This window comes from Rhea americana, unplaced genomic scaffold, assembly GCF_003343005.1.
Source record: "Rhea americana isolate MKP2758 unplaced genomic scaffold, rheAme1 scaffold_13, whole genome shotgun sequence".
Lineage (NCBI taxonomy): Eukaryota > Metazoa > Chordata > Aves > Rheiformes > Rheidae > Rhea > Rhea americana.
The window spans coordinates 9,141,040-9,166,248 of record NW_028185372.1 but is presented as its reverse complement, the minus strand read 5'-3'; the positions used below and the strand labels follow the sequence as shown (position 1 = coordinate 9,166,248).

The window sequence follows — 25,209 nt, the reverse complement described above, 5'->3', positions numbered from 1 at the left end:
AATTGTAAGGTGAGAATCTTGGGCTTCTTTTCAAGTTTCTAATCCTTCTGGCTGTGAAGAAATGCATGAAAATATTATTCCAGCACCCCCTCCCCCTCCCCCCMAAAAAGGATTCCAGTAAATATAGGAATTTTAGTACAATTTTAATTATTACATCTAATACTTTGTTTCACTCATTCATTGGATTCACTTTGTAATTAGCAGAAATTATTCCAAGCAAAGCTTAGCTAGCGAACACTGGCAATGTCTTTGTATCTTTCACAATCTAAAAGATCAAACATATATCTTTCACATGTAACCATCTGACTCCACAAAATTTCAATAAAACATACTTTAAATATCGTGCAAAGCTAAAAAGAAATGTATTATAGTACTTTAGCATGGATTTTTTTTTTTTTTTTGAGGATTAGAAGGAGCTATAGTAACTCTTTCCAAAAATGGAACAAAGATGATTGTCTTAAATTGAAAGTTACTTCAGTTTTATTTTGGTGAGAAGCTTCAGTCCAGTTCTGAAACACCAGTAGCCTCTCTTCTCCCAGTAAATGTTTATTATTGAATCCGTACATGAAACTTGCAGTTTTTCTAAGTTTGTCTAAATATTTTTACTACTCATTTCTAAAMTCATTTTCAGATTGTACTACAAAGAACAACCACTGAACTTGATCTTAATTTGATTAGAAGCCAGAGGAGAAGGTTCACAGTCAAGAGATTCATTTATTATCACTGTTGAGGCCTCTTTGGTCAGCTATAGTCAGCTCAGTTGAGGCCAGCTACAGTGCTTCAGCTYTGTGGAGGATTCGTCACTATTTAGGTGTAGTTACCCTTCTGAACTGTCTCAGTACTCTTTCCTGATTAATGGCACTCAGCACCCTTGAAAGCCACCCAGCTGTGTATATTGAACTACAAAATACACTAATCTGCATTTATACACTAGTTTTTTTCAAATTCTTTGTTTAAAACTTCTTTTTTTCTTGCCTGATCATAAGGTAGCGATGCAGATCTCAAAGTGAAATAATGAAGTTCTCACAGGTATCAACACCATTAGGCAAGAACAGATGCTGAAACGATGACTTACTATGCACAGGCAATGGATTGTATAGGAAAATACAGTCAGAGTTTTTTGCTAGCTTGATTTTGTTTCATGTGTTCTCAAACAGGATGAAATTATGTTCACTTTTTGGCTACTTAGCTTTTGGTGAAGTTTTGGTGACTTTTCTCACAACTCAGAATTACTGGAAATGCTGTTCTTAAAGTTCTGTGTTATGGAATGTCTCATTTTATGTATTGATGAATTTTCTTTAGAAAGAAAAAAAGGAGACAATGTTTTTGAACAAGGGGGAAAAATCTGAATGATATAAGCCGAATTAGCCCCCCCAAAATAATAACAGTCTACCTTTTGAGGAATTATAATGACTTGTGGATTAGTAAAGTAGTTTAGAAATAAGACCTCATTATTATATGACAAGAAGTACAGGAGAGTTACCTTTGATGGGTACATGGCTTGTAGCRGTTAGCATGTAGCTCATTAATCAGTTATTAAACATTGTATGGCTAATATCAATGGCTGAAAAAATCACCAAGACCAATTAAGTAATTTTCTTTGCATTAGCTTATCATACAAGTAGAGACTGATTTCAGACTTTCCCTTCTCYGAGAGTAATGTGCTGAAACCAAGTACTGATACATTTTAAATGACTAGAAATTTCAGGCAAGCTCATCTGTGAATGATGGTAGATATGTGCCCTAGGGGATTTGCTAAAGTGTAATTTGAAATATAGTGGTGAATAGTGTGTCAACAAAAGTACAGAAACTTCAAGTCTGCCATTTCCATCAATAAGTAAGTAAGTAAAAGTAAAATTTTGTTTCATTTGAGGCAATACTCTTATAAGTGATAAGCAGCTTGTATCACTGACTTACTTTTATATTTTTCATAGTCATGCTCTTTAAATGTTTTAAAACAGAAATCATCTAAGGAATTAGCTAAATAAGTAATGTCTACCTACAGGATTTTCATGTAGTAGGATGGTTCAAAGAGGAATAGGGAGGGCAAACATAGCTCCATCTTTCAAAAGTTAGGCAAAAGGTTGACTGTAGTAGGTAAGGTTGACTGTAGTACAGTAAGGTACTGTAGTCACCTTAATGGCTGTGACACAGGACCGAGTCACTGCATTTCAGCTGATCTGTGGCAATGACCTGTAGCTTTTTGCAGTAGGAAGAAAAAAATGCCATGCTTTCAATCTCCATGACTGCGAGAGGCTCTGACAGATGTACAGTCACAAAACAAAGCTAGATAACTCCGGCTCTCGGCACTGTCAGCCAGCTGCCCTCTTTCTAATACGGAAAGGGTTATTTCATCTATTTGTGAATCAATTCCTGAACCACTCATATTTTTGGCCCAGTGTGTTAATGTACTCTCCAGTTTTTTGGGGCAGAAATATTTTCTGCTATTTCTACTTTTTAGTTGATTTAATACATCATCTTTCATTTGTCAGAAATCAAAGTTAAAATATTTTGCCTAGGGTTTGTGATGGCCTAAAAGCATGCACAGTGACAATTCTTACAGCTTTGCTGAAGAATGGCAACTCTTTTTAGGTATRATTGCATATTTGACCCTTACCTTTCACACTCAGAATGATAGTTAATGATTTATCACACAATCAATTTATAAACAACTAGAGAACAATTAAGTGGAAAAGAACTCTGACAGCCAATGTGGCTTAAGTAAGACAAATTATGTACAATCAACGTGACTTTGTTCTTTTGCAAGGTAACTGGCCTAGTATTAGGGGGAACGTTGARGATTTTGTGTATCTGATTTTAGGAAAGCTTATGCTACTGTCCCCTGGCAGTCTTGCAAGCAAAATGTGGTTTAGGTTAAATTAGTACAAAATACTTCAAATTTGTTTTAGGCAAATAAAGATATAATGTCAAAYAGGGTGAATTAAAAGAGCTCTTGCAGAGATCTTGCTTTGCTTGGTGAAATAGGAAGTATTTGCAATGTGTGTGGATGAACACAGTCTAAGAAGGGTTGCAAAGGCTTAGCAGGATAGTTGATCTCAAATTGAGATGATATTCAATACAGACAAGCACAAAGTGCTTAGGAAACAGGAGTAGACTGCACAAATAGAAACAGGTTGGCAGCTGTGTTGGCAACTACTAGGAAGGGACTTGTAGGTTGTAGTGGACATAAACAAAACATGATGATGCTRTTCCAAGATAACTCTCAAAGGTACCAACAGAAGTGATCAACCGGACTGTGAAGAATTGCAGAAGGACCTCAATATGCTGAAAACCTGATAATATAGCAGATACARTTGAGCACAGATAAATGTGAAGTATGACAAAGAGAATTTGAGGGGGCTCTGAATAACCAGTTTCCCTTCAGGAGTAAAACTTTTGTGGTTTAGTAGATAGTTCTATGAAAACGTTATCTCAGTGCTCTGTAGCATCAAGGAAGAAAACTGAGTGTTAGGAATTATAAGGAATGGAACAGAGAACAGAAAAGTAAACAACATTATGCCGTTTTATAAAGCCTTGGTATGGCCTTGTTTTGAATGTTTACTGCTCTGATTTCTTTAGATCTCAAAGATCTCAAAGAGCTTAGTCAGAAAAGATACAGAGAAAGATAGCAAATGATCAAAAATATGAAAACCTTCTGAGGAATGGTAACAAAGATTAAGGCATTTCAACCTAAAAAGAAATGACTGACAAGTATGAGAAAGATCATGAAAAATATGAATGGGAAATGATTGCTTAGCATCTCTGTTAGTACAATTGCAAAACATGAGCCAGAGTAAATGGGGAACGGTTTTGTAACRGACCACAGAAGGGATCTTTCCGTGAAATGCACAATTAAGCTATGGGATTCCTTGTCAAAGGGTGTTGTGAATGCTGAAAGCTTCTATGGGTACAAACAACTGGACAAATTCATGGAAATAAATCCCCAAACTTTGACTCAGGAAGTCTTCAATCATGAAAATATTTATTCAAACAATATGGTGTATTTTTTGAGTATCCAATATATTTGAAATGAAAGGATATTCSTAGAAGTTATTTGCAAACCAAAATGGTTAGAATTCATTTAATACTTATACTAACAAACACTATTCAGCAAATTCTAATTTTTTGAATAAAAATGAGAACATTAAGACATCATTAATATGCAATAATACACTGGAGATTTAATCTTTTAATTTAAAATCCACAGAAACTAATGCAAAATAATAATGCAAGAGGCAATGATGGACGTATACCTTTTTGCTGATGTACTTATAGCTAGATGTCCTACAGCAATGGAGTAAYTAGCCTGTTTGACTCAGCAAATGCTGTCAAACTTTTGTTTTTCCATCTGACTTTCTCAGATAGAACAGGGAGGTAATAACCTCCCTCTCCACTGGGCTGTGTGCAACATGTTTGACAGAGAAGAAGATGAAAATCTGTTGCAACAACCGCTAGACTGAGCTGCTGACAGAGCTCTTGTTACGGCGGTATTCAGAAAGCGCTAGAGGAGTGCACAAAGGGAAGCTGAAACATGGGATTGGTGGGCAGCGCTGGGCGTAYTGAGTGACGGCAGCTATCGCTCAGTTTGAAGCTGTACGTTGTGTTTATTATCTGATGGGGGAGCTATTGTGAAAACTGAACTCTAGGTGTGTTCTAGAACGATTATTTTGGAACGGAAAACAAAATACCAAAAAACAAACTGCATTGTATTGTTTTGTACAGTTGGGGAATCTAGTGGCTTTTCTCTACAGCTGGTGCTTGGCTTTTTTTGTTTTTATTATTGTTAAGAATCTGCCCCTATCAGTCATATAGCTGGATTTCATTGAATAGTCAAGGAATTCTTAGTTTTCTTATTAACATGCGTCTCTCAGTAGTACAAAAGAAAAACATTATTTAAATGAATTAATGTTAGCATATTGTTCAAATAGATGAGTTAATGTGATAGAAATTTTTCAGAACTTCCTAGCCTTAAGATTACTTGAGACAATTAGAATCAGATCATCAGACTTTCTAGCAGAAACCACTGCATTTCACTAGTCTTGCCTAAAAGATAACTAACAATTTTTGCAATAAATGCAGCAGGTAACATTCTTATTGGCTTATGATTCCTTTAAGGAAGTAGTGCAGAGGCATTAAAGCTGCAAATTTCTTAAAGAAATTCCAAAGAAAGTTCATTTGTGCTTCTAATAGTTTGTATACATGTGCCTGATTGCTTATATTCAGAAATTTGGCCAGAATATGGTTAAATTTTCAGGCCAGAGATTTAGACAAAGCCAATGCTTGTGCTTTCAAAACTGATAAGGAGCTGAAAATTAGACTTGGGTTTGTCCCTTTTTCTCCTCTTGTATTATACCAAAAAAACCCACCCAGCTACCTGATGCATTTCTACCTGATACATTAATCAATTGTGTATCTATAGCTTACTTAACAAGGAAAAGGTCCATATATGAAATGTTCCTATTCTTTTTCCTTCTATTTTTGGTAATCTTAGTCTATCTTGCAACTCATCTGTCATATAGCCATCATAACATTAAAATTACATATGCATGATTTGAGAATAATGAAATGAGTAGTAAGAAATAAAAACATCAGTAAGCGTCTCCACTAGGATCTTAAATTGTCTTGATGAATTTTAAGGTATATGGTTTGTGTAAGCATATAGAACAATTGTATGTTTTCCTTAACCTCTCATTAATTTTCAATAAAAGCAAAATCAATGGCTATTAGAAATGTGTATTGGATCTTAACTAGCAAATATCTTGCAAAAGTAAATAATAAGAACCAGCCACAGAGCAACAGATGTTGGTGGATAGATAAGCACAGCAACTGCAACATTATTACTTTTTTTATTCAGTAATGAAAATGTAGATTTAAATAGCTTTATGACTGGGACAAATCAACAAAAGCCAGGAAATTTGAAGCAGATGCTTATATTCTGGGGCACGTTCACTATTTGATAAGCGTGAATATCTTCCATTAGCATTGCAGGGGTTGAATACATGCAAAACGGAAGACTGGGAGATACATCCATTTGTTTTTAACATATGCTCTTCTGAGTTTGCAACTGCCTGATYCCAGAGCCATATGTGCTTAGTATATTAAGTAGAAATATTAAGACAATGTAGAGACTGTTCTTTACTTCCACTTCTGTGCTTCAGGAGAAATAGCGGTTTTGCTGAGATGCCTAGTTGTGAATGTTTTATGGTACAAGCTAATGTCTACTAGCAGTACTGTGACACCAATCTGACTTCAGGAGTTGCCTCTGCTGTTTTACTGCTATATTTTCAGAGAACTTATAATAGACACTTCAGAAAGATTATTAGAGTAATTGATAAGAAGTCTAATGTCTTTTTCCCCTAACATTTTAAATTTCAGCTATAGCACTTCATATGAAGATAAATCTAGCAGACATTGTACTTACTGTAATGCAATGGAAGAATAGGAGACATCTTTATTCCAATACATCATGCAACTGATAAAAGATATTTAACAGTATGGCCTCAAGGTGGGCAAGAGAGGGTCAGATACCGGCAYAGAGAGACACTCAAGGTTTTGTGAGGGATTAAACAGGATAGATTTAATAAAGGACTTACTTACACTCCAAGCTGTACACGGAGCCCCAGGAACTGCGTGGAGAGACTGCCAATGTGGGTTAGATGCCCGGGTGGGATTCTCCTTGTTGCATCCTAAGGGCCCCTTAAATCTACTAAAACTATTTCCTTATCTCAGCTATGCTAACAATGAGAAACTACTGTCCAGGAAGCAGCCAGACATTGCTGACAAAACGGAACATTCCCTGACGGGAATTTGGTAAGGGTGTAGTTTCACRTGCTGGACCTGCTATCACATACTCTGCCAGTTGCTGACTCCTCGCCAGATCTTCCACAGGTGTTTTCACTACAAACTGGAATCATTTGTGTGGTAGGAAGTATTGTGATACTGTTTCACCAAATAAAGTTAATAAAACTGTGGCTTCCATATCACAAAATAGCTACGGCATTTCCCAAGGGACATCTCATCAAACACAAGGAGATGTCAGGACTATCACTAAATATGTCACCTTCTAAAGGAGAGTTGTAGTGGAACCTACTCTGCTAATTTGTCACAACAAACAGAAAATGATACTTTGTTGAGAGAAAGCAAGCTTTATGATATTTAGTCCAGGGCAGATCCAATGTAATTCTCTAGCTCTGTGTTATTTTCTTCTATCAAGTAGTGGCATTCCAGAGGTAGAACAGCTGGAGAATTCCTAGGGCAAACCACCTTCCCTGACCCAAAGCCCTCATTTGTGAGGCATGATTGAGAACCAGATGTAGTGAAAATTTGAAAATAATAACATTATTATTTGGAAAATGGGAAAAGAAATCATCCAACTACTGCATAATAGGTTTCGTGAGACCTTAGGGGCAATTGTTCATGAATGAAAAAAAAAAAAGTATATGGTAAGAGAAATAACAGAATGTGTTGAGTTTTCTAACTGTAACAGGGAGTTGGTAGAGTACTTTTTTGTAATGACAGAACTGCCTTTATTACCTTCTCTCCCACCTAATAGTTACCTTGAAAAGAAAAAAAAATCCCACTAAACAGAAGCATGTAGCATATGATTCCAGCTTCCTATAATCCAATTTTGTTTGAAAGGTATGAATAGCTTTCTGAAAAAATAGGATTGTTTTGAAAAGACTGAATCATTAACCTAACCAAAGATGTATCATTTTGACCTAATCTGCAAAAGGTCATAGAATTTGCATTTGTGAACATATAGAGATGAAATATTTTCAAACATACCTAGCAAGACATGTTTTCTGTAATATTGTTTTCTCTAAAGCACCATTTGGATTTTTTTGCCTTTCTTAGCTTCATTTGGAAGACCGTAGTCAGGATATGTGACTACACATATCATATGGAAAATAAAATCACTGTTGATTTAGCCTTTATAGATTCCATAGTTCAGTTTGGAATTCTTTAAAAAATGTTCATTGGTTAGAAATGAAAAAAAATACATTGACATTCATAATTCTGAATCAGCTTTTCACCCTTTTCTTGTGATTCTTTAASCTTTTTTTTCTTCTTCTTCTTCTGAGAATGTGTTTTCTAAGCTTAGAAGCTTTCAAGGAACTGAAGTAGAAACAGAATTTGAATGAACACAACTATATATCAGTAATTAAGTAGCTGGCTTGAGATTCAGCTCCATAATCGTTCAAGAGACAAGCATTTTTGTTAGACTAATCGATATTCAAGTTTCCTTTTTGAGTTTTGAACAGAGAAAGATATCTCCAGGGGTTCATCCCAAATTGATCTTTCTTTAAGGCAGATGGGATGAATCACCCTCTTGGAGATGCCTGTCTTTGTCCATTGGTATATAGAGACCTACAAAAATGTTTTGAACTAGACCCTGAACTTTTAAATGACTGAAATTAAGTGAAGCCAATTCTGTTTCTAGTGAAATAATTAGTTTTTTCATCCTCTTTCCTTTTCAGTAGGAACAAATAAAGCTATCTGGAACTGTTGATAGAGCTACCAGGAAGAATATAGATTATTGGAAGAGGAATGAAAAAATATTTTTCGTATTACATAAATTGTAAAATTATTAATAGAAGGAAAAAATAGCAGTTACAGCCAATGAGACCAGAAGTCCATCAAATGTGATACCTTGACTGCAGTGGTGGCTAGCAGAGGATATCTAAGTAAAAGTATAAGAACAGGGAACATGTAATATTTTCAGAGGATCACATTTTTGATTGTGTTGCCAACAGCAACATCAGAGAGTATGCCGAAAAGGCCTCAAACATAGGAGCAACATGCCTTCCATTAAATGGAGATTGGCTGCCTTTCCTTCCAGTGTATGTAGTTTCTGCTGCAAAAGGAATCTATTTTGAGATTAAAACTGTGCTGTGTGTGGGTTTCAGACTCCAGGAAACTCTTAATGATAAAGAGGAAAGGTTGAAGTTCCCAGAATAAAATTATCTTTGAAGATCCAAGTCTCATTTTTAGGAGTGAAAAAAGTTCAATCATCACTGTTTAACAGCACAAGGTGGCACACACATAGTAAACATTGCTCTTTTAGATGCTCGCCCGAAATACAGATTGTTGCCAATACATATGTAAATTTTTAAAGAGTGAAATAGCTTTTTAATTGAACTTAACATTACAGGAAATTTGGTTTGGTAGTTTCAAGGTTATTAGTTTGAAGTTCACTTGACATTTTTCATTCAGTCTTTTAGATTCAGAATAATCTAAAAATAGCATAAAATAGAGCCCTTGTAAAATTAATTAACTCATAACGTTTAAATATTGAACATTTTAATTCAGACTTGACTTGCTTGATAAATACCCTGGGAATTAAAAACTGAACAGAAAATAAGACTGTACTGGTTCCAAAAGAAACAAAAAACATTCAGGATGCCTCTTGCTTGTGGAGGGAAGTGGGGGAAGTTGCTAACATGACAAACAGCAGATCTTCAGACTAGAGGAACTTGAGGATTGGTCTAACCATGAAGTTTAATATGTAGAAATGCAGAGATCTAGGGCAGAATAACCTAGGCAGGGAGTGAGTGGCTGAGGGCAACCCTAAAAGGACCTGGTGATTTTTGGTAGATACCAGGTTGAATATGAGCCAATTGTGCACTTTCATCACGAACAAGGCAAACTCAGCTACATTAGGGTGACTGTGCCCAACAGATCAATGGAAATAGTTATTTCCCTCAACTCAGCACTTGCCACAACTGAAATACTGTGTATAGTTTGGGGATCCCCAGTTAAGAAAGAGGGATTTGGAGAAGGTAGCTGAGATCCGGTAGAGGACTAGTAAAGAGGAGTGAGAGGATGTTGAAGGAGCTGGGCTTGTTTAGCCAAGAGAAGATAAGGASAGATTTAATAGTCATCTGCAGCTGCTGAAAGATAGATGCAAAAATGGCATAGCCAAGCTATTCTCCATAGAGGAAAATGATCTAAAAGATGGCAGTGGTCACAAATTGTGACTTTGGAGTGTGTGTGCTTTGGTGTTTGATGTAATTTATTTTTTCTACTAGGATGGTAGTGCAATTCTTTGATATGTTGCCTGGGACTGTTGTAATATCTTCATCCATGGAGGTTTGCCAGGCTCAGCTAAACAAACCCACAGCTGAACCGTTCTRTGCTGGTAATAGTCCTAATTTCAGGGAGAGATTGGCCTAGATGACCTCYAGAGATCCCTTCCAACCAACATTTTTATGATTCTGTGATTCATTGCTAGAACAGTTGAGCACTTTACAGCAGTGGTTATTTATCTCCACAGTGATACTTGCTTGAGAAGGGACTACTATTAGACTCATTTTGTAACTGGGTACTTAAAAAAATAAGATAAAGTTTCACTCTTAATTTTATGTACTTAGTCGAATGCCTCAAAGACCTGTGATAAAAATTCTTCATGTTTTCAGAAACAACCTCCTTTTATTTCATCTCAACTTGTGAACTGAGCACTTCAGCAAAGGAAGCTCAAATAGCAAGTATGTGAGGCAAATATAATGCATTGCTGTCTATGACTTTCTTCAGTCCTGTATTCAACTTCCTTAATCATAAAATTACCCTTTCTTTTTCTATAATCTCCCATCTCACTTATTATACACCTTCCAATTTTGGCCAAAACAATGCCTATGAGACATACCTCTCTGCTCTTATCTGTCCATGCTTCCTCTCTCTCTCCCCAGATCAGCTCCATCTTAGTGAGTCAGGTAGACTCCAGTGGATAAAAAGGTTATGTGGTCCACTAATTAAAGACTGTAACACAATGCAGATGTACAAAGAGAACAAAAGAAATTCAAAATTTCATTACTTGCACAGACCTCACATGAAATTCCTCACTTACTTACTCTATATTTCATTTATCTGCTTATAAGCTGGAAAARGGATGTTTGTTAGTTACCTGTGACAGAGAATTGAGACAACTGGGTCTCTCCAGTGCCCACAGAAATCCATTTTAGAAGAGGGATTTGCTGAGACATATATAGTCAGAAGAAAGGAAAAAGGTACAGTGGGATCTGGCAATCTAGTTTCTTGTGGAAACAGCAAATGACTCATGTTCTGTTTTTTTTTCACTAGGAAGACCTGCAATGGGTCAGCCAGTGCCAACTCCTGCTGGGCTGACTTGTCCTACTTGTCCTTCTTTTTTCTCCCTTAGCTYGTACTTTCTTTGTAAATGGTAGGAAGAGGCCAAACTTCATGGATCCCCTGAGTCTTTGGATATCCTCCTGCAGCCTCTCTGCAGTTTCATCATTGGACTCTGCGTCTTCCCTTTCCTGAGTTTCTGGATGACAGAAACTTTAGTGGGATATCTATGCAAATTTGGAAAATGATTTTCAAATGCAATCAACAGACCTGTTCAGTCTCTCACCTGCTAGGCCGTTTTACCAACAGTACAGCAACTATGTAAAACTAAATGGCCAATACAAATTTTCAGAATTCCGGAATATTTTGTGAGTATTGTGACATTAAGTGAAAAGTGACTTATTACAAAGCATAAAATCAAGGCTGTAGAACAAAGTCTCTTAAAACATGAAGAATTAAAAAGAGATAAATTAGACCTTGAGCAGGAAGGGGCTGTAGTATGCCATTCTGCTAACAGGAGCCAAGTGCCTGATATTGTCAGCACTTCTGAGATACTGTGACTCTTATGTATTTATCTGGAATACATATTGGATATGTACAATATATATTGGAAAAGAAACCATTCTTTTTCTTATTCTGGTTTGATAATTTTTAATTAAACATTTTGCAATGTGGATCTTCACAAACAGTTGGACTGTTCAATGTAAATTGTTTATCGGTGGAATGTTAAAAAATAAATGTATATTACCAGATCTGGATCTGAATAACAAGCTTTTGCACATAGGGACTATAATATCATTGTTAAATTAGCAGACTCAGTGTCTGTTGTAGCAACCAGAGTTTAGCAGGTAAAACTTGTACAAAAGAATGGGTGTGCTTTGAATCTGGACTGCCAGGGTACTACTACTACTCTCCTAAGGGCTACTTTTGACAATAGGTTCAAAAACTACAAATTAGCTTTTAAATAAGATGATATATTTCTGTATATAGTCTAAGAAGCATTATCTGCTTCAAAGATCATCATAGTCCTCAAATCAAGATGAACCCACTTGGACAGAATGTGTTGTTTTATTTTTGTTTAGTCTGCCTTCTGGTGTAGAGCTTTGAGATTTTGAAGGGTGCTGTAAGAGCACCTATGATAAAGTTCTGCAGCCTCCTACTCGGTTGTGTTTAATTTCCTCTTTGGCCCTGAGCTAAGTTGAAAAACCTTATTTGTGTTAAATAATGGCTATATCAATATTACTGTGCAATAATTTTGAGACCAGCCTGAGGAAAGATTTTCAGCTTTTTCAAAAGCTTATCTGTGTAGATTCTGCTTTTTGTTTTGTTTTTTAATATGGAGAAAGCTCAGCTCCGATAGCCAGGGAAGAAAATCAGTATGGCTTGTCAGGTTCAGTTTATCCAGCGGTGTCCTTAGTTGCCAAGTGCCTGGGTCATGACAAACTGCAGTGAGCCAGGCAGCCGCCTCCTGTTCTTGCAGTGACATTGTCTGACTGGTGTCAGACAGACAGGATAATCCAGTACACCTCCAGAGTACTGACGGTGCCGAAAGCATATTAGGTGTGAGGTTTCTTCCAGATTATTCAGTGAATGTGCAGTGTAGACAGAGCAAATTTGTATAAATTTTGGAAAGGCAGATGTCTGGACTGGTATTTTATGGAAATGACACTTTGTTCACTTCTGCCTGTTACAGCAGATGCTTTTCAACTGATTCTTAAAGCAAATCCATCTGAAAAGTATATGGCTAAAATACTTAAAATATTTAGGACAAGAAGATCCCAGCTACCTGAACTCAACAAAGCCTTTTGCTGTAAAGTAGGTGTAATTATAAAATGACAGAAAATGACTTATGTTCAGTTAAAGTCTGGTCAGAAAGGTTAAAAAGTCTTGAAGCTTTCTTAACAGCATAATAAACATGAAAACAATGTACTCTACAGCTGCATTTCCTAATTTCAGCCATGTTTGGCTGGTGATTCAGCTTCATCTGTTACAGTCAACTGTCAGTTTACAGAAATACCATTGAATTAATTTCCAAAATATTCATTCAGCTAAATATTGTCTGTCATCCAGAATTGTGAAGCTGATAAAAATGATTTAGTATACTGGCAACTAATGTTGCAAATCAGCATAATATTCAATGACTTTGTTCAAATATAACCTTGCAATGCAATAGACAATCGCAATTTAACTGCTACATATTTGAACGATCTCTAAGAGCAAAAGTGCTGACTTAGATTTTTCAGATAGGGCAGAAAGAAATCCTGTTGTGCAACAGAGGTTGAAGATCACTGCTGGACATTTTCAGATTTCTATTTTCCTTTTATATGTGTTTCAAAAAGTATTAGTCATTTTGTTCTGAGWTTGTATTTGTAATATGAGAAATTCTTCTGTATGAATCATGGAATTTCCTTTACTAGTTAATGCAAGTTAATGCCTATCAAAAATTCCCAAAGTAATATGACCAAAAAGTTGAACCTTGCCCTTGCTTTAAGGTCAAATAAAATATTCCAGGCAAATCTAGGGATGAGCTCAGATTTTCACTGAAGACTGTTTTTCTTATGAGAGAAGTTTTTTTTTTTTTTTTTTTTTTTTTTTTTTTTTTTTGTGGAAAATGTTGGAAATACAGAACACATTGATGCTCTCTGACCAAAATATCTGTACGTTAGTGAAGAAATTTCTTCCATCTATTGGAGAAAGGAAGAAAAGGGAAAAAAATATTGTTATTTTAAACTAGAAACTACCCTCTGTCCCTGTCTCAGACAATTTAGCCTAGAACCTGGAACTCTGTTTAGTCTTACTTGCTATTTCATCTCTGTGCTGCTTTTACCATTGTTTGCTCCTTCCTTGTCCCCYGTCTGCTACCCATTTTTTGCAGTTCTTCTGATAGATTTCCTTCCTTATTTTCTGAAAGTCCTAGGACATTCTTTCTATGGAGCCCTTTTCCATGCCTCCGTTCCCATGATTTTCCTTATGACTTCTGAACACCCAAAAGTTCACCTAGATCCACTTGGCTCTTGGGTTGTTCCGTTGGTATTCTCTAGGGCCTCGACTTTGTGTAARTGATCGTTGCTATAGTTGTGCAGAGAACTCTAACCACATGGGCTATATTTATCTGCTTCAATACATATGCTATATTCTGAATAAATTCACCTGTGAATTACTAAACAAGAAATATGTTTAGTACAAAGTCACATTTTGCCATTGCAATAAATAAAAGGCAGCACAATGCAAGGCATTATCGTCTATTTTTATAATGTGAAATACAATGCCAAAAAAGCACTGTTTAATGCTTCTAAAATAGCTTCTTTGCAAAGGTTATGCAGTACATCATCTATATTTGTCTATTCAGGGAATGCATGCTACCCACTCCTTTTCACATGTGTTCTCACTCGTGTTCTCCTACATTTTCTTTTGGAAATAATAATAATAAAAAAAACCTATTCCAGTTGGACCTTTCTCATGCTTCTACTCTCCATCTTTTTTGGGGTGGAAATGTGGTTCGTATGAAACTGATTCACGGGATCTCCATCATGGAGGCCMATTTATTTGTATTATATTTGTAATGTAGCTGACTACAGTCAGCTTCCCTGTTGCAATCTCATGGCATTGCAGACAATGGTTACAGGACGTTTTGTTCTTACTCCTAYTTCTGGTTATCAAAACAGCTATAATGGATATTTCTTGAAAATATGAAGAGCATCATGAAGATATTTTTCACAGACATAGTTTTCACTAACTCCATTTCAGGATCTCTTTCAGGACAGATGACTTTTKTTCAAAAATAATCTTTGCTTCCACAATTTACGCTCATTTTTAAYAGCAGACTAGCTGAAAGGGTAGTTTTTAATGGACAGCCATTTCTACACTGCCTGACATTTCTGTATTGKACTAATATAGTGGTGAACAGTGARRTCTTTCTGAGTTATGATAAGTGAAATTCTCAGTCATTTATTTGAAATATATTTAAAGAGTCAGGCCTGTTTGSTCAAATAATTTGAATCTTCAGTGGAGCTTTGCTGCCTGGATGCTGGGGATGCCATATATACAGAGACATCCAGTGAACAAGGACAAATAAAGTGCTGCCCTTTAGGAAGACACAGAGCCAGCCTGTGTGCCATGAGAAAACTATTGGAAATGCTAATTTTTGTTTTTAATGCACCCAGGATTCTACCCTATTCCATAGACACAATGCTATTTTAATGCGTAGAAGCAGTTGAGGGTGGACTGATACCTCAGCTATTGAATTCGTTTCTAAATTCTGACTCATACTGAGGACATCTGTCAGTGGCTGGAATGTGAGCTGTGTGTTGGAGGTGGACCCAAACAAAAATATCCTTCTTCACACTTTAGAGTACTGAAGAGGTGTTTGTGTGCAAAGTTCAAGTGGTCTCTATTAAAAAAAAAAAAAAAAATAGAGTCATATTCCAATCCCAGTTAAGATCGTTGGTTTGGGAATACAGAGTTAAGTCAGTTTTGCTGTTTGGGTTTACCTCTTCTTTAAATCTAAGTATTTATTACAGCTTCTACCTCTCAATCATGTGTTTTAGAGATTGAATGTTCTCATTAAGCATTTTGAGCTGTGTACGTCCCATGTTTTTAAACATATCTGGGCTTTTAGCTCCCTTTAAAAATGTTGTCTGAATCTCATTTTCTGAGGGATTTAGCCCTTAAGAATCCCAGGATGGGATTTCCTTGAGGTTAAGACTATCCATAAGCAGATAGTCTATGCAGGTATGATGTAGTATGACTGTTGTAGTGAATAGAAAGCCAGTGAATTCCGTCAGCGTAGCTTAAACAGCAGCTCAGCTCACCATACAGGCAGCCGGTGGTGGCCGCCGGAGGAAACCTTTTCAAAGGAAAAAAACGTGTTATTGTCAGCTGACACGCATCGCCTGTATGTGTACCTTTAGTGCACTGCAAACCTCACTGCAGTTAGTTTAGCCTTTTGGGTGCCTGTGTGCAGGTTTAAAGGAAGACCAAGCATGTTGTAGTTTTCAATGACTTCATCTTGGGAAGGAATTTTTGGTATGAATAGGGCTGGTCTGTGAGAATTTACTTCCTGCAAAATCTGAGTATTTAAGTGGTCTTTTTAGGKAGGTACATATAGTTCTGTTTAAAGTTCTTTGTATTTTGAAAATTACAGAATCAATTCTAACTTAATAATCAAAGAATTTTTAGTAAAAATGGGGGCCTGAAYATATTCAAATGCTTCTATCAAATATATTACAATTCTGTTTAGAATTTTTTAAGAATGGTTGATTTTACTATGAAAGGAAAAAATAAGCAAAAAAATCCCAAACATATGCAATATCCTATAAAACCAGAACAGATCAATCGGATTTGTCTGTTAGTTTACATTTTTTCTCAGTAGTTCTGTGTAGCACTGTCATTATAAAATTTCAAAGYATTTCACACACAAAAATCTCCATGAAATATATTAAGCACATATTCAAATGAGTCATTTGAGATAAACTAAACTACTTCAAGATCTTCCATGAATTGAAGGGGCTTTCAGTCCATGGGTGGGATGTCCAGCAGTAATTTCAATGAAAAAAAAGCCCAAGCAGTAAAAAAAACTAGAGCAAAACCCAGTTATCTTTAGCTTACAAAGTCCCTGAGTCACAATTTGTTGAAGCCTAGGAGTATATTCAGGAAAAGTATTACCACATACTAGGTCTAATTTTGTAGTATTTTCTAGTCAGCTGCTTTTGGCCATTGATGGAGAAGAAATGCTGCTTTACCTTTTCCTGACCCAGGACAGATGATGTGATATTTTTTTTCTTTGAAATTCTCTCTCTACTTGATAATTTTTCAAAACTAATATTTTTAGGAGYTTGGAATAGTACCCTGTTTACATAATGCCCTAATTATCAGAAAACTCWGTCTGTGGGAGTCCCATATTCATGTCTTCCTGCTTGAGGGAATTAAACTTCTATATTTAGGTTCCTTTAATGAACCTCATATATTCTGATTAGGAATTTCTGATTAGGATTGTTTCCTATCTATTTTGCTTCAATCTGCTTGAGCTATTTAAATATTAATTGAGCAATAAGTCAGTCTAAGAATGACTCTACACTAGTGGTTAGTACAAGCACTAGATTTAGAGCCTATGTTTTGCTGTGCCTCCTTCAGTGATTATTTAAGTCATTTGTTCAAGAAGGAACAAAAATACAAATCCACAGAAAACAGGCTAAAAATCCTAGCCTAGATTGCCAACCTGGGGCAGTTAGCAAATTCTCCTAGTATRGTGTTGATTTAATTTTTGAAGGAAGATAGCTATGCTAAGTATTTTTTTCTTTATGTGATTCTTACCATTATACTTTTTCTGATTTACAATAGGAAGTCTGAATTACTGTTTCGAAGTATTTACCAGGTTACCTATATACACGAATGTGTTGTACAAACCTAGAGTGTGATGTTCCAAGAAGCAGTAGAAATATTTACTGCTTGGCATTTGCCACTGTGTGTTTAAATTCATCCTGCTCTGTGTCCTAGTATAGTATTTGTTACAGAATATATCCTGTAGAATTGACTCCTATTAAAGTATGCTGATGGCTGGTGTGAAGATGTTTATGACTGTTTTCTTAAAATTTAACAGATGAAGTGTTTGTGGTAGTTCATTGTTAAACTGTATATATTCCTTGTGCATTTTAAATCACCTGAACAACAGGCAGATCACTCATCTTTCATATGCAGTTTCTCTTGCTGGAGATACAGAAGTTGGTCCATTTAGAAAGAAACATTTCAGTGTAGCTCTTACTTTTGCTCACTATCATTATGCTAGAACCACTGAGCCAATATATCTCTGAACTTACCCCATTAATCCTCCTGTTTTATTAAGAGATCCATTAACCTAACAGACAACTGCCGTTGTCCCTCTTTTGATCACTAGCTGAACTGTGGCTTGGTCAGAGGAACTGTTGGGTTGAATGACATATGTAAGGAGGAGTTACTATTTTAGATGTCACTGATCAAAGGGAGAGAACAGTTTTGTGATTTTGAACRCTAGAGGGCATGAAAGCATGTTCCAGAGGGACAGAAATCCTTTGCAAGTGCACATCTGAAATCACATAATTTTCATAGTCATGAAAACTGTGAGAAGATGGATTGGTTTACCAGTCACCTGCTAATTTTGCAGCTTTATGTGTTATTTTGATATGCTCTGAACATGATCTAACCAAAACCATCACACTGTAGTACTGTGCCATTTTTTATGTCAGTCAGGAAATCTTTGTTAAATTTGTTAAAACAAAGATTACCAGCATGACCTGCCATAACAAATGCTCTAATGTTCCTTTTGGATCTGCTCGGCTTTTAGGCTAACTTGTAGTGTGAAGYATGGCCTGCTTATTTCATTCCTCATATATAAGTTGATTTGCATTAATTCCAATAGGATCATTATGATATTTTTTTATGTAAAAATCTAAATAAAACTGTTCTCATCACCTTATATTGCAATTCTTATGTTAGGATTGTGCTATACCACTTAAGCTTCTAAAGAAATGAATTACAAATCAAATTTTCCTTTTAATTTTTACAGACTTAAGGAAGAAAATTAACTGGAATAAATATACTGGAAAAATAAYAGAAACAAAATATAATCTATCTTCACTATAATCCTTGTTTAAATCTAAGCTCTCTTAGCTACAACCTAACATGGTAGATACRATGTATATTATATAGATTCTAATTACATTAGAAGCATATATCAAGCAAGACTCAAATCCTTACTCAGGTCCTGATTTCCTTTTGGAATTAGGGCGGATCAACAAAGTTCCCTATTTCAGCTTCCATATTTGTTAAATGAGAAAAAAGTTTTTACCATCAGATGATTAATATGCTTTTTAGTAAGCTGAAGAAAAAAACCTAACTAATTGATACAGTCATTTAAAGTGATTTTTAATGAGATGTAGTTCCACGGATAAGATGTTCTCTTGAATACAAAATRTATAGCATGCCTGTTCTGTCAACTTCATTAGCAAAACCTTAGCCATCCTGGGAACCTCACATTTTAAGTCTGTGTTTATGCATTTTAGACAAAAGAATTAATCTCTGCTATTTTCTTGCAGACAGCACTTACATGTTTTTTCAGCATTTTAATCTGCCATTTAGTGCCTTTCTACCATATTCATTTTCATAGACTGCATTTTTCTTGTAGGATAAAGCAGCAACACAGTTTGCTTATTCTCTAGTGGATTGCTCCTGGGCAGGCCTAATGCCTTCCCTTTTGAACAAGATTTTGATTTTCTCATCCATATGTACATAACATAYACATTCCCATTTAAAGTCAGAATTTACCTATTCATATTGTATATTAACTATGAACAACAGAGATTAACTTGCCTACAATCTCTGAAACCAATTGAATGTCAGRGGAATTTTTAACTGTCACACGGACAAGTGAGACTGAGTTGCTAAGACTTTACGACTCAGACTTCCAGAATAGATTTCCTAAACTGTGTTGACAACATTAATTCTGTTTTTCTGTGCTGAGACATTAAAATATGATCTTTATTTCCATCTTCTCAAAAAATCATTTAATGCTTTACAGGATGCAAACAAGATCTCTTGTATTTGTTAAAAGTAAATTTAGTAAATTAAAATGCAGACTATAAACTTATCTTGTTTCTTACATATTTTCTTTTAGATTTGATAAAACAATTCTTTTTTCAGGTAAATGATTTCAATACTTTCCAGAGCTGTCCATTTTTGCCCTTGTCCTAAGGCAAGATTTCTCAAATTAGCTCTGATCTAAGCAGCTCTGATGCCACTTCTGTTGCAGTCAGCTAGAAGCAGAATGGGTTCTTGCCAAATAGTTCTTGAAATCCCATTAAAAACATAGATTGGAAGTGTTCAGGGCATGGATGGACTCTAATTCATGCTTCTCTGGCAGTTCTTTGAGGAATCCAAGCAATTGTTTAAGGWCCCCAGGAACAGCTAAAAGCTTTCCTAGGTAATTTGCTGAATATACACTTTGCTTATTTGTGAAATCCCCTTTCAATGACCCAGCTCCACACATGAATCAAAGGTGCCTGGTAATCATTTGCACAAGCTCTTCAGTTTCATTTGTACTAAAATTAGGTTTCTCCAYGATTCTTGAGACAGTGTTTGTCCTTGAAATGTATTAGCATCCCTTGAAAAAATAAATGGATAAATTGAAGAGCTTTGATTTAAGCAATATTTTTAAAAATAACAACAATGTCTATTGGGATGGTAGAATTTTATTTTGAAAAATAATTCAGAAGATTATTTTTCAATACAGGTCATATATTGGAAAATTAGCAGTAACAAAAGCACTTCTATACCATATGTTTTTTATTTTGACTACTTTTTGTAAGAAAATAGTTTCAACTGAGCTTTTACAGGTTTTTGCAATTTATAACTTTTGCAACTGCAGAGAAATGTGCAGTGCTTGTGTAATGGCCATGTTTGAACATACAGTCATTTACCAAACGGTAACGTCTGCCCTTCGCAGATTGTTAGTTGCCAGTGATTCAGAGATAAACCTTGCTCAGTAAAAGCTCRTTGTGCAGACTCTGTAACAAGCTTGGCAAGAGGCATTTCAATAGTGTTCTGCCCGGTCTAGCACCATCCTTTCCCATCCTCATGAYCTGACCAAATTATTTTTGAGCTACGGTCTCTCCTGGATTTCTTGATGATATTTGTCATCTCTTCTAGGCAGTGTTTGTATGAATGTTTAAATGAAAGACCTATTTATTCAGACTGGTACATTTTTGACCCCGTGTCTTGCTCTCTGGCATTAATACTTTAATGTCTAGTCAAGAATTTCACACTTCTTTATCTCACATTTAGTGCTCCGTATGATTTACTTCCAACACAGACACACTCATTTTACTTTCTGAAGAAGAAGTTAGTGCTTCGTTGCATGAATTTAGCAGCAATGATCGAGCACCAGGCTTTCTCTTGCTTTAAATTTGCCACCATTATTTAGCAATAATTTCCACAAAAGGGATGTGAGACGCCACAAATAGTTAATAACTATTAGACCAAACATTTCTTAAATGACTATCAAATGGAATTATTTTATAATCTGTAAGTCAGCACTGAAAAAAATTACATTAGCATGAAATTACTTTAAGAACAAAACTCAGGTGTTTTTTAATGGTTTTGGTACTTTTTAGCTTGCTTTTCTATTTACAGAATCAATGTGTTTGTGAGTGAGTCGTGCATGTGCATGCGTGTATATAGCCTGTATGATTTCAACAAAATGTAATCGGTACACATCGTATGACCCAAAGTGTGGAGCTGGATCAGGAGAAGGRGGAGATGTCCCTGAACGTACCATAGCCTCTAATAGATGATCCCCTCCTGGCCACTGTCCCCTAAAGCTGCAGTTATTTGAGCTTGGGATACATTGAGAGGATTTTAGAGCAAAACTTTGGCCCTTTGAGTTCTAACATACTTCAGAATACGTTTGTGAAAGTGAACTGATTCTATATAGATGGTTATGCTTATCACTGAACCTGTCTGAAACCAAATGCTACAATATTTGAACTGTTTAACTGACTAGCAAAAGAGTCTAATTCTAGGCTGAGTTAGTGTGTTCATTATTAATTTAAGTTTCATATTTTTAATTAAGAAAAATATTATTCTGTGTTTCACTTATGATAGCCTTTTCTGAAAACAAATAGCAATATTTTAGCTAATCAATCAAGAGTATGGTAAAAGAAATGCTTCCTTAACAGTTCTCTCATTGTAGGTCCTGTAAATCTTAAGCCATCTACAATAAAATAACATAGTGGTGCCGCTGGAAAACTAAGAGAGTAAAGCCAAAATCCCAATGCGTCAAAAYTGTAAACACAAAACTGTGTAAAATGCCAAAGATATTGTGCAATAAATATTTATTAGAATTACACATTTCTATAACAGGCCTGGATTATTACTGATGTGCAGCAATTGGTTTTCTCTCTTATATACAAAACTAGACTTATCCAGCTATTTTATTCCCAAAACACTACCTTCAGATAACAGCTTCATGTCAAATCATTTTGTCTTCTTTGAGTGCTTTTAGAGCTATTTTCAGTCTTTCTGAACAAAGAAAAAAATCAAGAAGAGCCTAGCCACTTCTCTGTACAAATTCAAGGAAAATAACAGCTATTTGGTCCTTGAATTTCCATAAACACTGCATTTTGTCATGATACTATGATGACACTGCATGTCACTATATAGTGACATTAAGTGTTTTTGATATCAAGGTATAAATTTAGTCTGCAGTAATCTGATTGTAAGAAGCTTATTTCTATGACCTCATTGCAGTTGGCTGCGTTAGCAGGTTTAGTACAATAGTAAAAGAAGGGCAAGAGGAGAAAACGTAGTTAATAATAAATATGTTTGGTTCTGTTTTGTTCTATAAGAACAAATATCAAATTATGCTGCTGTATTAATGTGTTGTACAAGCTCCTGTTTAGGAATAGAATGAAAAAAGAGATATACCTGGCAATATTATGTTATTCAGGATGTAATTACAAAAATGAAGGCTGTCTCTGGTTTTGTTTCCTAGAAGAGAAGTATTGATTTTGGAAGTGTTCACATTCAATATTATTATTCACATATTTTTTGAGTGATCTCTATTAATCTGTCAAAACTTAAATGATACCATGATTGTGAAGATGAGTAATAGCTTGTGATAGCCAGAAAGCTGCTTAGTAAGCACTGTTTTTGGAGTTGGCAAAATTCTGTTCCTGTGGAAATGAGCTGCAGTATTATTATAATTGAATTATAATGGATATTCTTTAAACTGCTCAAGAATAATGTGACTTTCATTCTGGAAACAGTGATTGCACCTGTGAATCCCACGTATGCAAGTCTTATTTCATGGTGTGAAGAGATTACTGTCAGTTGGTAGTTTATTTTTCAGTGTAGCGTAGCTCGTGATAGCTCCAAAGAGCAAAATAAACTCAGTTAGAGTGTATCTGTATTTTTCTGCACAGTGTATTTTCTCACAGTACCCTTTACCGTGAAAACAGTGCACTTCAGATAAGTAGTTGATCCTTGTAATTTATCCCTGGGAATTTGTCTTCCTAGCTCTCCGACCTTTTCCAGTACAGCCCTTAGTATTCCTAAATTTTCATTTTGACCCTTTTTCTGCGTAAATACTCAGTGTCTTCTCTCTCATCTTTCTTACGGGTAAGGACGTCTGCATTAGATTTATTTCAAAGATCGTCTGAATTCTGCTGGGAAACCCTAGTCACATTCGGAGCTGGCTGAGGAAATTCTCGCGACCCCGCTGGGTCGGCGGCAGAATCGTATTGTAGGTCCTTGTCCACGGTCACGGCTGCTGGCCCCGGGCTGAAACAACTGCAAGGAATCCTTGGCGCCTGAATTAAAAACAAAAGACACCCAACAAGAAAAAGAGGAGACAGAATCTGAAAATAACAGTTCTTTAGAATTCAGAATGACCCTAGCGAGCAGGAAACTGAGTTTAGTTGTCAAAGTCATTGACTGTAATTCAGTAAGAGAAGTGATGTTGTCTTTGAGAAAAGCTGCCAAGAGGCCTGAAAATTATCTACCAGTCTGAGACTTATTTTCTTAGAGTGGCTGATCTCTCACAGATGATTAAGCCCTTTCAGAAAAGCTACTTAATGGCATAAATTGATTCCTGTTAGAAACTGTGAGGAAGGAAGACGCACTTGAATAGAGTTAAGAATTTAACAGTGAGGCARTTTAGGGGTTTGAGGACTGTGTTCAGCATCGGTTTCATCCCCTGCTCACCGCCTCCTTACGGTGCTGGAAGGAGATGGGCGCTGGGGTGCGGGTTTGGGTTGTGAGTTTTTGTTTGCCATTTTATTTTTTCCGTGTGCTCCTTAGCTCCCTGATGCCAGCCTAAACAGGCTGTTCAGGTAGAGTCCGTAGAAAAAATCCTGTCAGCAGACGGCTGGGGTTTGAAGGCCCTTGTTTGAGCGGGGAAGGATCGGAGCAGGAGCAGCAGCTATTTCTGCTCTGCCTTACTTGTGCACTTCTGTGCTCTTTAATGGCTGCTCTGGTTATCCAAGGTTTACCATAACAGCTCTCGCTTGAATAATGAGATAAGAGCCCTGGATATAGGAAATGTTCATGCAAAGGGCAAGTCTCATGCGGCAGGAAATCCTAGTTATCCCTTCTAGTCTGTGCTCTCAGCCAGCCACATCTCTGCCAAAGCATACCATAGGAAAAGGACATTCCCGTACACAGTTACAAGTGCTTCATGGTTAGTGCAGGGCACCTCCAGCACAGCCACCCTGCTTCCCCTCTGAGAAACACGTTTTTCAGACAATTTTAGAATTAACTTTGCCAATGGCCTTTCTGTGGGATCCTTTTGGAGTCTATGTCCCTCGTCCGTCTCCAAGAAATACGATGAGATTTCGCTTTTTGAAGTCCTACAGGTATCTCTTATAATGGCTTATGGTGTACTAGACATTAATAAGAAATTGCATCTGTGGTTCTTTATAATTCTTTTATAGGATTACTGTGTATAAAAGTTTGGAAATGTCTTGTGTTAATTGTGACTATCCCACTATTTCACTGAGCTCATGAAGGCTTTGTGGCACGTGTATCTTAGGAAAACAGTGTTTCTGTGCAGTTGCAGCATAACAAATGACTACGGCAGTTTATGAAACTGAACTTTTGAAAAAATAATCATTCTGAATTTTTTCGCACTCAAAGTCTGAGGAAAAAGTGGATTAATATTTACATTAGTGTACTTATAAAAGTACTAAAKTTAGGTACTTATAAATGTGATTGCTGAATTAATTTTTAAAGTTGAGGGGCTTTGGTTGATTTGCATAACTATACTATCATGTTTGTTAAATATTTTTCTATTCAACCTGTAAAAATCATGAGAAAAATATGCAGGTTCTGTTTTTTTCTAACTATAACCAGTATTTCTTGTATTACTTTCTACAATAACTGTAGTAATTATTGTAGTTATTGTTTTCCGAATTTCTTGCTTTCATCTATAATAGATGCAATAGGGATATACAATTCTTAACAAAGAAAATATCCTCTCATTTTTATATAACACTTTGAAGTGTTTTGATTTATTGCATATCATCTTAATGATAGCAATTTAATATTCATTGATGCAATAGTCACATTTATTTGCACATGTGCACAATATCAAGTGCCCAA

The 25,209-nt window shown here is 35.9% G+C and overlaps 1 protein-coding gene across 4 annotated transcripts in view; it reads left to right on the top strand.

The window, feature by feature from the left end:
• PDE4D (phosphodiesterase 4D) overlaps positions 1 to 25,209 on the top strand; it is a 395,151-nt gene that overhangs the window by 190,816 nt on the left and 179,126 nt on the right. The window contains exon 1 of one of the 4 annotated variants that reach the window (XM_085326466.1): positions 24,370 to 24,464. The exons of the other annotated variants lie outside the window; for them this stretch is intronic. Coding sequence (XP_085182592.1) covers positions 24,376 to 24,464 — 89 coding nt within the window. The 5' untranslated portion in view covers positions 24,370 to 24,375. Of the gene's footprint in view, positions 1 to 24,369; positions 24,465 to 25,209 lie in introns of those variants that run through there. 4 annotated transcript variants of the gene reach the window in all.